Source organism: Myxine glutinosa, chromosome 9 (genome assembly GCF_964187855.1).
Source record: "Myxine glutinosa chromosome 9, kmMyxGlut1.1, whole genome shotgun sequence".
NCBI lineage: Eukaryota > Metazoa > Chordata > Myxini > Myxiniformes > Myxinidae > Myxine > Myxine glutinosa.
The window spans coordinates 127,705,629-127,719,709 of NC_136269.1; the positions used below are offsets into that span (position 1 = coordinate 127,705,629).

At 42.1% G+C, this 14,081-nt stretch overlaps 1 protein-coding gene across 1 annotated transcript in view; it reads right to left on the bottom strand.

Moving 5' to 3' along the window:
* Positions 1-11,782: 11,782 nt before the first annotated feature.
* PCSK2 (proprotein convertase subtilisin/kexin type 2) overlaps positions 11,783-14,081 on the bottom strand; it is a 130,353-nt gene continuing 128,054 nt past the window's right edge. Inside the window, exon 14 of the mRNA XM_068129638.2 lies at positions 11,783-12,307. Within this exon, the coding sequence (XP_067985739.2) occupies positions 11,812-12,307 (496 nt within the window). The 3' untranslated portion in view covers positions 11,783-11,811. The remainder of the gene's footprint in view (positions 12,308-14,081) is intronic.

Genomic DNA, 14,081 nt, shown 5'->3' on the forward strand with positions numbered 1-14,081 from the left:
AGAGGTAGGTAGAGGTTGTAAGAAACTGAGTAATTTCCATACCATGGCACTAAATTGCAGGCAGGTAGGCTCAAAATGACTACCTTTATTCAGACACCACCAAAGGTGGTAAACAGTGCCATCTAGCACATGAGCACTGGGTATGTTTGGCAGCCTGGCAGGTGTAAGTTAGGTTAAATGCAGGTAAACAGCGCCATCTAGCATGTGAACCAGATTTACAATGAGAATGTATGTCGGATTAAGTTAGGTTATTGCCAATTACACATGGGCACAAAAGATTGGGTGGTATGGGGTGGGCAGAGGTCAACACAGGTGCACATCTATGTATGTATACACAAAAATCCCATCAAGTTAACTCATGTTTGCCATTGTTCCTTACCACAATTTTGTATTTGAATGTACTGGAATTTAACTTCCGTGACTAGAGTGAGACATCAGCAAAAGGGTCCATAAGCAGGGTGTTGCACCTTAAAGTGTACCATCCCTCGGATCGATGTTAAGCTGGCTGTCCTATCTGCCAGCATTAGTTAGCGGACGTGAAAGATCCCACGCGCTTGCAGGATGGCCTAGACCCGAGACCTAGATGTTTGCACACTCGCTTACAAGCTGTCTAGCCTAGGTTGGAATCCCGACCCAGCTATAAAACGCCATCTCAGTGCTTCGTGTGTGTGGCATCCCTCGGATGGACGTCAGACAGGGCGTCCCGTCTGCCGAAAATTTGTTGGTGGACGTTAACGATCCCGCAGTGTCTTTCGCGAAGAGTAGCCAAGCCATCGCCGGCACCCTGAACAAATTATTACAATCCCTTCCCTGACCTCCTGAGTCCGAGTGGCGACCAGACCAGGATTGTAGCCTAAAGTCAGGGATCCACAGGCTCAAAAGCTCAATAAAATGGGTTGGACCTGACATGGCATGCTTTACCTTTTGATGTTGAACACGTCCTCGACCATTTCTCGTGCATGCATTTACTGATCTTGTTCAAACTTGGCAAACAGATCAAGAATTATGGCTTACATGTGCAAGTAATCTTTTGAGATCAGATCCAAGATGGCCGACTGGCCGCCATCTTGTTACGTAAACGTGTTCCCAACAATTTATTGAACATGCATGTTCCGATTTTGTTCAAACTTGGCAAAAGCATGGCACGTGGCGGCATACACTCATGCCTCACTTTATTTTGCGATCAAATCAAAGATGGCCGACTAGTAGACTGGCCGCAATTTTGTGACTCAAACGTGTCCCCAACAATTTATCGACATGCATGGACCGATTTTGTTCAAACTTGGCACAAAGACAATACATGAGAGTATATACATATGCAGAAGATTTTGTTTTGTCATCTGAACAAAGATGGCCGACTTCAACTCCGTACAGCAAAATTACTAAAACCATCGGGGCTATAACATTTTATGTCTTTTTCTTCTTGTTTATAGATACCCTGTGTTCTTTATTTATACCGTCTATCAACCCAATATTCAAAGTTCATGTACTGACATTATTTATCAGGTTGTGGCAAATAGTGAAATGTTTTTTCATAGAACTGTCTCAAGAAGCGTATGTGGTGTAGAGTACACACAAGGTGGATGGAAGTTTTTTCATAACACCAGCACAAATAGGTGCTATTGAATTGCTCATGGGCAGCCATTGTGACACCGGAATCCTCTAGCAGTGGCAGATGAATTGCACCTCCTCTTTTGGGTGGATCCACGATGTCACAGTTAAGGATGAGGGGAATACAGTTTGCAACAACATGCAGTTTTTGCATGCATGCAACATGCAACAACATGTTTACAACATGCAGTTTACAACATGGACCAACTTCTATCAACTCATCCAAACTCTCTCTTCCTCATATGTGACGACTTCAACTGCCATCATGCCAGCTGGTTGGGTGTGGGTTCCTCTCACACCAGCCATGGCACCTCAGCTAAGGATTTCTGCAACTCACTGGGACTGACACGATCTGTCAATTTCCAGACCCAGATCTTAGTCAATGGAGTATCTTCTCTTCTAGACTTGGTTGTGACGAACTTCCCTGAAAATGTCTGCTGCTCTTCTTCTGCTCCAATTGGTTATTCTGATCATTTCCTTGTTAAAGTGGACATCTCTCTGGCCATTCTCAGGGAGCCTCCTCAGCGACAACGAGTCTGGCATTTCACTCAAGCTGACTGACACGGTCTTCAAGCAGCCATCAATCATCTGGACTGGTCTCCCATCTCTACTGCCTCTGACATCAACTCTTTTTCTGGTCTTCATCAATGATCTCTCTGACTCTCTTGAAAATCCTCTCTATCTCTATGCTGATGACTCCACTCTCTGCCGCTCCATTCCTCATCCCTCAGATCGGCAGTCTGCAGCCTCCTCACTCTCTGCAGACCTGGACAAAATCACAGACTGGGCAAACAAGTGGAACATGTCTTTCAATCCTGACAAATCTCACACTCTTACGACGTCTCTCCGAAAAGACCGACTGGACAACCCTCCCATCTACTTTCTGAATAATACTCTCCAAGAAGTTCTGTCACTCAGGCTTTTGGGTCTCACTATCTGCCATGATCTTTCCTGGGAAAACCACATTTCCAAGCTGGCCTCCAAAGCCAGTCGCCGACTGGGCATCCTTCATCGTGCGAAGTCCTTCCTTGGCACACCTGAGCTCCTCACCACATACAAGGCTTTCATCCGCAGCTCAATGGAATACTGCTCTCCCCTCTGGGCTGGTGCTCCTGCCTCACACCTAGCTCGTCTTCACGCTGTTGAAACCAAAGCGTTCAGAATCATTGGAATCTCCCACGATGATGCTATCTCCGAGGGCCTTTCACTTACTCACCGCAGGCAGGTTGGTGGTCTTTCCGTCTTCTACCGACTCCTCTCCAGCCTTGCTCCCCCAGCTCTCTCTGGGCTCTGTCCCCCAAATATTCCTGCAGGTCGCATAAGATCTGCCTGCAACCCTCTTATGGTTAAACTGCCAAAATCAAGACTCTCTGCTCACCTTCACTCCTTCATTCCTCTTTTCTCCTGCCTCTGGAACAAACTCCCTCACTCTCTTCAATCCCACTCCTCCCTCCAGGTCTTTAAAACGGTTGTTCACCACCATCTCTTATCTTCCCCCATCCAAAACCTTGATCTTTTCTACCCCCGCTAATTTCACCCCAAATCCACTTTTTTGAGGTGACTTTTGTCTTCTTTCATGGAAGTCCTTGGTGTCCTTGCGTTTTATACCTATCCTGCCTCCCCCCAGGCCCTCTGCCTCCCACACATCTCCCGATGTCCCTGCCCTCAAATGTTGTGTTTGTGTGCTTCCTCCCCTTCTCCCCCCATCTTGTCGACCGCTCCCACTTTTATGTGCTTTGTTTACTTGTTTGTTTGATTTGTTTGTTTGATAAATGTTAGCTCTTTCACGAGCCTCGACTCTGTATACAAAAAAAACAAAAAAAAACAAAGTAAAACTGCTTCCTCTCATGTACAGATTTATCCCATCTCATCTTCAGTTGTCATACCCTTCCTCCCGTCCATGGTACAATGAATCTTGTGGTGAGGCAGTTGCCACGAAGCAACTGGCCTTCACCTTATGGAAGGCTAATCCAACTGAAGGTAATCTCAGTTTGGTAACGGTGAAGCTCGGACCAAGTGTGTGTCTACCCTCAGGAGAGCCAGGAAACAATATCTCTCTACTCTAAAGATTGAACTCTCAAACCTGTCTCCTTCCTCCAAATCCTGGTGGCGTCTGGTCAAATCTGTTTCTGGTGTTTGTTCCCCCTCCATCCCTTCCCTTACCTCAGACGACACAGCTGACATCGCACGTGAAAAAGCCGAATGCCTCAACCCTGTGTTTGCCTCAAAATCTTGTGTCCCGAACCCATCTCTCTCTGTACTCACCTTTCCCAGTCGAACTCAGCTGCTCCTGGACTCTGTGTCTTTCTCTCCTGACAAGGTGGAGAGGTTTTTGTCAAACCTCGACTCTGATTCTGCAACTGAACCAGACGGCATCAGCCCTCGGGTCTTAAAATCCTGCCCTGCTGCTCTTTCACTCCCTCTCTCTGTTCTCTTCACCCTCTCTTTTGCTCAAGGTCATCTGCCATCTGCTTGGAAATCAGCCAACATTACTGCTTTACACAAAAAGGTGCAAAAGCAGATCCTTGCAACTACAGACCAATCAGCCTGCTCCCAATAATCAGCAAGGTCATGGAATCAATCATCACTTCGGATATCAATTCCTCCTCTTCTCCAATGGCTTGATCTCGGATCATCAATTATTTAGATTCAGACCAGGTCATTCTACTCGACATGCTGCTTCTGCTGTCTCAACAATGGATAAAAACCACCTTTAGAGGCCATTTTTCCCCGCAAAGCGGGGGTTGGCCTTTTTCGGAAACCGTGGTTGTTGTTGTTGTTTTTTTTTTTTTGGGGTCCCCTTTTTGAAGCAATGTTTTACGGCCGGATGCCCTTCCTGCCACCAACCCTTTTTGTCACCTTTTACGACAAGCAGGGAATTACCAGTGAACTGGTACTCAATTTGCACGACCTCGGAAGGATGACAGGCTGAGTCAACCCCCCTGGCGTTAATTCAGCGATCGACCGGGATTTAGAACCCAGGATCCTAGGATATCCTAAGCTGGCACCCTAGCCGCTAGCCCAACACCAGGGATATGTCTCAACAATGGATGGAGGTCTTTAATGCCAAACAGGAAATCAGAGCTGTCTCGCTTGACATATCACGTGCCTTCAATACGGTCTGGCACCCCGCTCTGCTCTCCAAACTCTCCTCCTATGGTATCCATGGAAATCTCCACACATGGCTTGCAGACTTCCTCTCTGGTCGTCGTCAATGTGTGGCCCTGGATGGAATTTTCTCATCTCCCCTTCCTGTTCAGGCTGGAGCTCCCTAAGGCAGTGTTCTGGGCCCTGTGCTTTTCTAGTGTTCATCAACGATCTCTCTGACTCTCTGGAAAATCTTCTCTATCTCTTTGCTGATGACTCCACTCTCTGCCACTCCATACCTCATCCCTCAGATCGACAGTCTGCAGCCTCCTCAATCTCTGCAGACCTGGACAAAATCACAAAGTGGTCAAACAAGTGGAACATGTCTTTCAATCCTGACAAATCTCACACTCTCACGATGTCTCTCTGAAAAGACCGACTGGACAACCCTCCCATCCACTTTCTGAACAATTTCTCCAATAAGTTCTGTCACTCAAGCTTTTGGGTCTCACTATCTGTCATGATCTTTCCTGGGAAAACCACATTTCCAAGCAGGCCTCCAAAGCCATTCGCCGATTGGGCATCCTCCGTCGTGTGAAGTCCCTCCTTGGCACACCTGAGCACCTCTTCACATCTTCATCTTCACATCTCCATCTTACCAGGCTTTCATCTGCAGCTCAATGGAATACTGCTCTACATTCTGGGCTGGTGCTCCTGCCTCAAACCTAGCTCGTCTTCACGCTGTTGAAACCAAAGCTTTGAGAATCATTGGAATCTCCTGCGATGAAGCTAACTCCATGGGCCTTTCACTCACTCACCTCAGGCAGGTTGGTGGTCTTTCCGTCTTCTACCGACTCCTCCCCAGCTCTGTCTGTGCTCTGTGCCCCAAATATTCCTACAGGTCGCACAAGATCTGCCTGCAACCCTCTTATGGTTAAACTGCCAAAATCAGGACTCTCTATTCACCTCCACTCTCTCATTACTCTTTTCTCCCGCCTCTGGAACAAACTCCCTCACTCTCTTAAATCCCACTCCTCCCTCCAGGTCTTTAAAACAGCGGTTCACCACCATCTCTTGTCTTCCCCCATCCAAAACCTTGATTTTTTCCAACCCCGTTAATTCACCCCAGATCCACTTTTTTTAAATACCAACTTCTTTCCTGGAAGTCCTCGCAGTGTCCATGTGTTTTATACCTCTCCCACACCCTCCCCTCCTTCCCATGCCTCCTCCCCCCAAGCCCTCTCCCTCTCACAGATCTCCTGATGTCCCTGTTCTCAAATGTTGTACTCGTGTGCTTCCCTCTCTCTCCCCATCTTGTCTACCGCTCCCGATGTTATTTGTTTTATGTGTCAGTTTGTCTTTTTGTGATTAATGTTAGCTTTTACACGAGCCTCGATCTTGTATACAAAAAGAAAAAAAAAGGAAAAAAAAGGGCTGACCTAGATGACAGAACGTCATTTTGGAAAGGCATTTCGGGGTTTTTGGTTCTAAACTTTTTTTTATACATCCAAAGACTCAGTTTTCATTCCTGCAATCCGTTGGAGTTCCCTTAGTATGCGTGCAAAGTTTCGGGACACTAGGTTTCATGGTTTTTGAGGTATGGAGGAGACTAACGCACACACACATACACACACACACACACACACACACACACACACACACACACACACACACACACACACACTGCCTTTTATTATTATGGATAAATTCTCAAAATTCTAAATTTACAAAGAAAAGTAAAAATTAAAAAAGAGTGGTAAATTTAATAACACCAAAGGTAGTCGTATGTAAGAGATATTACCGCTTGACCGTTCTTGGTGCTGTCGCAAGCCCGGTCCTTCGGACCATCGTGACGGGCGTGAGCTCAAAAAACAATTGCGCACTTATTTTACCGTACATTATGGACTTGATCTTGTTTTGAAGAATGTGTGTAATTAAGAATGAAGGCGTATAGTGAGAGTGTAACAAAAGGACAAAAGCCAGTATTGTGAAATTGCAATTCAAGTTGTATGCAAACGTGGACATTCAAATAGTCTTTAATATTCCGGTAGTTCAAGCCTTATGCTTTCACGTTACACAAGCGCACACCATGAGACAGATAATGGTGTTTCCCAGATAGTTCTTGCGCCGTTTCACACTCCAAAGTGAACCATCTGGGCACAGTAGATCAGGCAACAACATCGCACTAGCACAGATCCCTAGACACCTCGTGATTTGTCTTTGTCAGCACAAGGCAAACCTGTACAGAAACTGTCTCCACTAACAAAAAAAAAAACACAAACAAGATGTCATTGGGCTGTCTATTTAAGTGGCATCAAAATGAAAGGATCTTCTGCACAGGCAAGCATGTGACAAATTCTCAAATCAACGTCACAGTGTTTGGGCGGGGTTTAAAGTTCATTCCACTGCCAAGGTATGGCCTTCATCCAGGTGCATAACGGTGAGTGGTGCATCAGTCACAATGCTGGCAGAATCCCACATGCCAGTGGAGACAACAGACAAGGCAATATCCAAAACCTGCTTTGTCTTATCAACAATATGTTAATATAGATATATATAATATATATAATATAATAATATATAATATATATATATATAATTATTATTATTATATAATATTATATATAATATTATTATTATTCTCATATAATTATAATTATATATTATTAATTTATATTAATTAATTAATAAAAATTATTAATATAATTATTAATTATTAATTAATTATTAATAATTATTAATAATTATTAATTAATATTATACCATTATATTATTATATAATTATCATATTATTATATATAATAGTATATAATTGTTATCTAATAATATATAATAATATAATTATAATAAAATATATTTTATATATATATATATATATAATAATTTAGCAATATCCAATCGGCCCATTTCTCTAAAAAAAGAAATGCTTCAAATATCGTTTTCAGTAAATAAACTTTTAGCAAACTGGGCACTCATCATGTCACAACCAGCCACCCTTCTCTTCTTGATCATCAATCCTTCAAAATGTTCAACCACAACAGAACTCGTCAGCTCAAACACCACGACAGAACCATTCTCCTGGATTAAATGTAGCTCATCCAGTACTACAAGAAGAAGAAGAAGAACAAGAAGAACAAGAACAACAACAACAGAAAGGTCACATAGAGCTCAGCAAACAAGACATATAGGTCAAACCGGTTAAGATACACACAATTTGGACTTTAAAAGACACAGTTAAAGCAGAATGTTTAAACGACAGTAAGGTTATCATGGAGAGAGTGTTTAAAAGTGCATTTTTTTTAATCAATAAAGTGTTAAGAGTATAACTTACAGTTGGAATCATTTCTCTTGAGAAAGATTAAAGTCGTTAAAATACATGGAATTCAATAAATAATTATATTATACAACCATTATCATTCGCTAATAATCTTACAAAACATCATATTTGGTCAAAAATATACTGTATCAAGAAATAGACGAATACAGACTTGAGATTTAAAGAAAATGTAATTATATCCAACAAAACGATCTATCGGATTTTAAACTTCCTAGATTGCCCGGACACCAATCACCAACATTCGCGTCTTTACTCTGAAATTTCTTCAAAATATATTTACTGGTGTGTGCATGTGTGTATATATATATGTACACCTTTATATGCTTTGACATCGTACACATTTAAGGCAAAACGTTACATCCTTATATAAGTTGTTATTGCCCCGGTGATCAATTAGAGGGGTTTTAGAAACGAAGAATTGTGACAACGAATATGCCAAACACACAACGCATTCACTTTGTTACACTGCGCGTATCCATGGAAACAAAGGTACCACCCACCACAAGGACTTGGTGAGTCATCCATGACGTAATGTGAAAGAAATGTATGACTACAACAGTCAGCAGCATTGAATCGTAAAACACACAAACTTGTTCAAAATATGCTATAAGTTTCCCATTGATGTATTAATTGTACGCAGAAAATGTGTATTTGTATTTAAATATTGGGTTAATTATTGCTGTTATAATGGGGTAGGATAGCTTAGGCCTTAGATGTATATGCACACTCGCTTCTAGGCTGTCTAGCCTGGGTTCGAATCTAGACCCAGCTATAAACTGCCACTCCGGTGTTTTGCAGACAGGATGAGGCATCGAAGGGTGCGCCATCCATCAAAAGGACGATAAGCCGGGTGACCCCCTAAAAAACCCTCGGTGTTCTCCACCAAGAGAAGGCGAGTTATCACCTGAACCATGAACAAGTCACAAATTCTTACCTGGACTCCTGGACGCGCCCTATAAATAGTATGGTACATTGATGACGATGAATATAGGTTTAGTGAGTTCAAGACTAGCCAGTTTCAAGAACACCTTTTCACTAACACCATAGGGGGCAATAACTTAGGAGGAGATGAAGTAAAATATAAAACTTCTGTAAAGATTGCATTGGCAAAAAAATTTTTTTTTAAAGTTTACAACAGTCACTCCATTGTCCACAGGCACTTAACCTCGTGAAAATGTATATATTAGAGGAAATCTCTCTGGGTTGTTCTTTTTCCATCTTGATGTTTGCTTTAAGAGAGAAAATGTATAATTCATAATGAAAACACACGTAACAAGATCGGTAAATGCAAGTCCGAGAAATGGTTTGTTTAAAAACATGTTCAACATGTTTTTTTTACAACTAAAATGGCCGCCAGTCATCCATCTTTGATCGCACCATGAAACAAAATGATGAGCATATGTGTACCATCATGTGTTGTCTTTGTGCCAAGTATGAACAAATCGGTCCATACATGTCCGAGATATGGTTGCGAACGCACGCAAATAAAAGGTTATTCGGACGAGGTGTTTTTTGGAACTTTAATTTTTTTTTAAATAAAAAGTTGGGAACGGCTACCTGTGAAGGATCCATGGTAATATAAGGTTTGTTTTGGACCTTATGATACAATGTGTAAGTATGAGTTTTTGAGAAAGTTCTACAAACGAGAAGCTCACAGTGCAACAGTTTATTCTTAATGTTATAAGTCGATTGCCGATGTGGAAAGAAAAATATATTTCCATTCCAATCCTGATGTGTTTTCCTTGAAGCGCTATTGATCAGAATATGTGACTTTCGAAATGATGTAATCTGCCCCAGAATGCTCGGTGCACATGTGCAGAAACCTCTAGTAACAACGGTCATCTCGGGTATGTATATCGTGTGTGCCAGATAAGGATTGGTACCTAAAATGCCGTACAAAGCTTCTTAAAGAAGCCGAAAATACTGGGAAAGTACCTCTTTGAAAGAGGGAAGTACCTTTGAGTGCCTCTGCACAATGAAAGATTTGGGGAACTTTATAATTAACTCACCCAAAAAGTTGATACCTTGCAGCCCGTACTGCAAAAACTCCCGACGATGTGGGCCCGTGCAAGACCTGTGATGGGCACGTTCTACACAATCATCCCTGCCAGTGAGTGGACTTTGAACCTTGCGGGGTTCAAAAGCCGATTTGCATTATGGATTTTGCACGAGCAATGTCAGGTTAAAACTTTCCAGTGAGCAGAACCAAGTCACTGAAAACGCACAAACAGAACATGAAACAAAAGGCCTCATTCAGCATTCATACGTCATTTTGAAAGTCTCGTATTGAAGATGCTCGACCTTCCTTTCCCTCGTGTCCATCCCCTTCAGCCTACCCCACCCCATCTCACGACACGACTTCTATCATTTTCTGAAAATTTGAATTTCAATTGACTAATAAATGTGTGTAACATCACAGCCAATCATGGGCAAGATATAGCTACCTCCAGATAAATTATAGATATGATCGGTGCCCTGGTTCAGGCATTTGATACACATTTTGTACAATGACATATGTGTCCTGCTAGATTGATCATAATTTCTGATTATCCCCTTGTCTGTAAAATAAATACATAAAATCCAGGAAATGATGGCGGATGGTCAGGCACTTGGAGGGTCATGAAGGGAGTGCAATTTTGAGGCTCCATTGACAATAAGTCTTATGCTGTGACCGTTTGGCGAGATATGTCGATCCGTACTTTGTTTGAAGATTTATTCCGATTGGTTATTCACCTGCTAGGTTTTACCATTTACCATAAGCTTCTTTTTTTTTTTGAATTTGTGGAATTTTTGTGCTAGTTATTGGATTCACCACTTGTATGGAGTCAATCGAGGTCTTTCATTGGGCCGAAGAGTTTGTTGTTTGTCCAAAATACTGGTTTCTTGCCAGTACAGATGCTGTTGTTGTTTACATTGTTTAACTTACAATCCAATATGCAATTGTTATCTGTTGTGCTTATTGAGATATCTTTTCTCATTTCTATGATGAAATATTGTGATTTCTGGGGAAATACATTTTTGAAAATGAGAAAAAAATGACAATTTATGAAGACTAAAAACACTTGCTCCCTTTGGGAGTCTCTCCTCCTCCCCCCACCCTACTAGAGAGGTGCGGGGGGGGGGGGGGTATACATACAGATAATTTCCTTATTTAATATAGTAGGATACTTCACCAAGAGATATTAAGAGACAGAAAAAAGATTACTGCATTTAGAGACTGTTTTGACCTAAATTTCCCAAAAATATTGCCCAAGTTTTTTCAGGGGACACTCCTCCCCACCATCCACCTCCCCATCCGACTCCTCTTTTCCACGCTCATTCTCCTTCCCTCTTCACGATGACACTCACTCTCACGCTTTTACACACATCTGTAATTTTCTCTTTACAATATTGGCAGCAATGGGTAATCTAAGTTTTTTAAATAATTTAGTTCTTTTTTTCATAACTACAATCTATTTTATTTTACTCATTTTGTCTCATGTACAAACAAGTTTAGCGACACCTTAATTATACCTCGTAGACTTAAACTAAACGTTTAATTGCTAACTCCCAAAATGTGATACTTTTTAATCACTCCCCTAAAGTTCTGTTGAATGTCCAGGTTACCACATCCAAGAAAGTTACCACATCCAAGAAAGTTACCACATCCAAGAAAGTTACCCCACATCTTCCTACCTTAGTACTGTTATGCACAAAAGCCTTACTTATCACACAACCTTAAAACTTTAAAGCAAACCGATAGAGGTGCTCCACGCATGGGAGTATAAAAACCGTTTTCAAGAAAGGCCTGCTGAAGCCTGTCGCTGTGCCACACTGTCCTCCATTGCATCTTCCAGCTCCTGCACTAGTTGCCGATGCCAGAAATGCGCCAATTTGGAACCGCCCGCAAGAACTGCTTGTCGGTCATAGGGTGGGTTATTTGTGCCATGCAACATGAGTGTCCACTCGGCTAACAGGCCTTGCTGTGGCCTCTCTCCCGTAAAGGCCGCTTCAAGCGTCCAGGTGCCACGGGGGTCCTCTCCCCACGTGTGTGTCGTCATGAATGGCCAGCGATGAAAGCCAACGAGCGAATCGTCATCTCTCGGCCGACGACCGAGCAGAAGGGATCGTGTGCCCATCGGTGACGTCAAGTTGAACGTCAGATCTCCCCGACGTGACGCGTTGGCCGTGATCACAGTCTGCACGTGCTCCAGGTAGCGCAGCTGATCAGGACGGCCTGTACACGCATCTGTTGTGATGGTCAGCCGCAATGTACCAAATGGAGGAATTGAGCTGTGCATCGGATTGGGGACAAAAAAAGACCAGGTTTTGAACTGGACGAGCTTTTTTCACTGCAGTCCATCTCAAAGTGACATGCACATAGTTGGGAGAAGGAAGTAATGGAATAGGCAAGTAGTCATTACATTGCCTCGAGCACGTCACATGACTTCAAACTCACCATGTGATCCACATTTTAAGCCTACTTCAAATATCAAGCCTAATGATATCGCTGGGAAAATGTGCGGGAGAGATTGTGATACAGGCCTTACAGGAGTCCTGTGTATCCGAATTTCACACTAAAATTGCATTCTGTATGCACATAAATTGGACAGTACAACTAATAACAACAGTAGAAATTTTTTTCTCCATTATCAGGTAAAACAACAACGTATTTGGATTACGAAACCAAAAGAAAAGCAAACACAAGTACTTACCGACGATGGTGGAAATTTAGCCAAATCGAGTGAAATCAAAGATCATTATTAACAGCAACAATCGCAAATGATACAAAAGTACATTTTGTACACATTTGATGGGACCGCAATTTTTCCCCATCCCATCACTTAAAAGAGTACTACCAAACTCCATGATGTTTCCTCGTACAACCGGACAATATGTAAAAGTATTGGGACAATAAGGAAATATGCAGTGTCATTAAATTCAGAACCATCTATTTGATTTCTAATCGACTTGTTGGTTCATTATTGGGAACAAGCAAAGCTCGGACCCTGGCATGGACATTTCATACGATGCCATCCATGGCAGAAGAAAATGAACGATTTCTGATTGTAAACAAACTTTCCTTTAACAATCTGTGATATGGGCACAATTGAATGGACTACTTGTATTAGGTATCTGGTAGCATGTCCTTGTCAGTGTTTGTACCTTTTTTTTTTTTTGCCAGATTTTGCTGAATGTGGAGTCGATTTTTCTGCAGCTCTTGCGTATTACTTGGCTCCCGATATATGTTCTCAGACGTGTTAAATGTCGTCCACTTCAAGAATTCTGTAGTGCCCAGGCCAGAAGCTATGGCCTGCTCCATCTTTACATTTGTGTTAAAGTCCTGTGTGCATTTAGAAAAAATAAAAAATGGCATATATTATCTAGGCCTTGCTGTCTTGTGCTTAGATTGTTATTCATTTCATCAAATTGTCACTGGGATCAATTATTATCAAAAAAAAATGCAATTTTCGGGAGATATGGGCCATTAAACATCCGCCAACCCTCCTGAGTGTTTTAAAAATTTAAACTCCCATTTAAAAAAACTCCCACTTCCCAGACTTTTCTGCATGCCGACAAATTAAACTTTGATTTATATAAAGAATCAGCTCTTGTATCTGGATCTAAATTACAATTCCACACATGAGGGGAGCATGCTGTTGCGTGCCTAGTTCCTTTAACAAATTCTCACTCTGCCACGAGGAAACAACATGGGAGACGCATATCATTGCATTGGAAAGTGAAGGAATTAAACCAATGAAAATCGACTAAATGAATAAATCCATTTAGTTTGACAAACCTACGACGCAACTCGAGATTGTTTAATCTTTCCAGGAGATGCCGGACACAAAAAAACGGACGTAAATTTTTTTACATCCCGATAGGAGGTGGCTCGTGCTTTCTGTTTCTACCTTGCACAACCTACACTTGTAAGATTCACTCATTCCTGCCATCTTCTTAAAGCCATTTGGGTAGTGTCCTTGCTCTTGGGCACTAATAGTGATTCGTTCTCTGTCCCAGCTGAGCTGACCTTTTCTTAGCCATTCCAATGAGCCTTCTTTGTCTA